This window comes from Austrofundulus limnaeus, unplaced genomic scaffold (genome assembly GCF_001266775.1).
Source record: "Austrofundulus limnaeus strain Quisiro unplaced genomic scaffold, Austrofundulus_limnaeus-1.0 Scaffold1080, whole genome shotgun sequence".
NCBI classification, from domain to species: Eukaryota; Metazoa; Chordata; class Actinopteri; order Cyprinodontiformes; family Rivulidae; genus Austrofundulus; species Austrofundulus limnaeus.
Window position 1 is genome coordinate 63714 of NW_013953482.1, and position 1162 is coordinate 64875.

Below are 1162 nucleotides of genomic sequence, written 5' to 3' on the forward strand. Positions count from 1 at the left end.
AGACAGACAGACAGACAGACAGGTGGATAGACAGGTGGACAGACAGACAGACAGACAGACAGACAGGTGGATAGACAGGTGGACAGACAGACAGACAGACAGACAGACAGACAGACAGACAGACAGACAGGTGGACAGACAGACAGGTGGTGAGCAGGACCTCATAGGCTCTGGACCCGGTGATCTGGGCCAGTCTCAGAGCGCCCCCTACTGCTGCCTGCAGGTCCTGGCACTGCTGACCGCTGCTGGAGTCCATCCAGACCGGACTGTCCAACACTGAGAAGCTGTCCTGTGGACATATGTGAGTCAGCAGGGACATGGAACACACACAGACACACAGACAGACAGACACACACACACACACACACACACACACACACACACACACACACCTGCAGCTGCAGGTGCAGGTTCTGGTCTGGGTGGAGCCTGTCCAGGGTCTGGGAGGCTCCTCGTCTCCAGAACACGCTGCCATGTTGCTGTGCAGAAAATATAAATGTTTGACTGACAGGTGACTGACGGGTCTCCTGAGGACCAACCTGAACCAGGTCCACTGAACCTGGTTCAGGTTCTGCAGCAACTGGACCCGACCCGCTCTGAGACCAGGCTCACCTGTCCGCTGCCTGACACCGCTCGGACCCGGGAGAAGTCAAGCCCCGCCCTCTTCATCTTCTCCAGCAGCAGGTCCAGAGCCTGATGACGGACAGGTGGGACAGCCAATCAGGAGTCAGAACCCAGCTCAGGGGTCAGAGGTCAGCTGGTACAGGTGTCTCACCTTGACCCACATCAGAACAGGTGAGGTGACCGTCAGTCCGTCAGCGTGGACATGGACTCCTCCCTGAGTCCTGAACAGAAGCAAACACTTTCAGAATAAAAGCCCAGTTCTGAACCTTTCAAAATAAAAGGCTTGTTTAGAGCCTTTTCTGAATAAGAACCCATCTGTGACACTTTCAAAATAAAAGCCCAGCTGTCGGCCTTTCAGAATAAAGCGTTCTGGTTGTTACCTGAACTCTGGCAGCTCAGAGTCGAACAGAACCCCGTCCTGATGGACTGGACTGAGGTCTTCATCCAGGACCACCACCTTCAGCTTCAAAACAAACAAACAAACAAACAAACAAACAAACAAACAAACAAACAAACAAACAAACAAACAAACAAACAA

General features: G+C 52.9%; 1 protein-coding gene across 1 annotated transcript in view; it reads right to left on the reverse strand.

Annotated features, from left to right (window-relative positions):
• xylb (xylulokinase homolog (H. influenzae)) overlaps nt 1-1162 on the reverse strand; it is a gene marked incomplete in the record, with an annotated part of 11402 nt that overhangs the window by 9317 nt on the left and 923 nt on the right. The window contains 5 exon segments of the mRNA XM_014030559.1: nt 161-289; nt 393-479; nt 613-693; nt 776-845; nt 1005-1087. Coding sequence (XP_013886013.1) covers nt 161-289; nt 393-479; nt 613-693; nt 776-845; nt 1005-1087 — 450 coding nt within the window.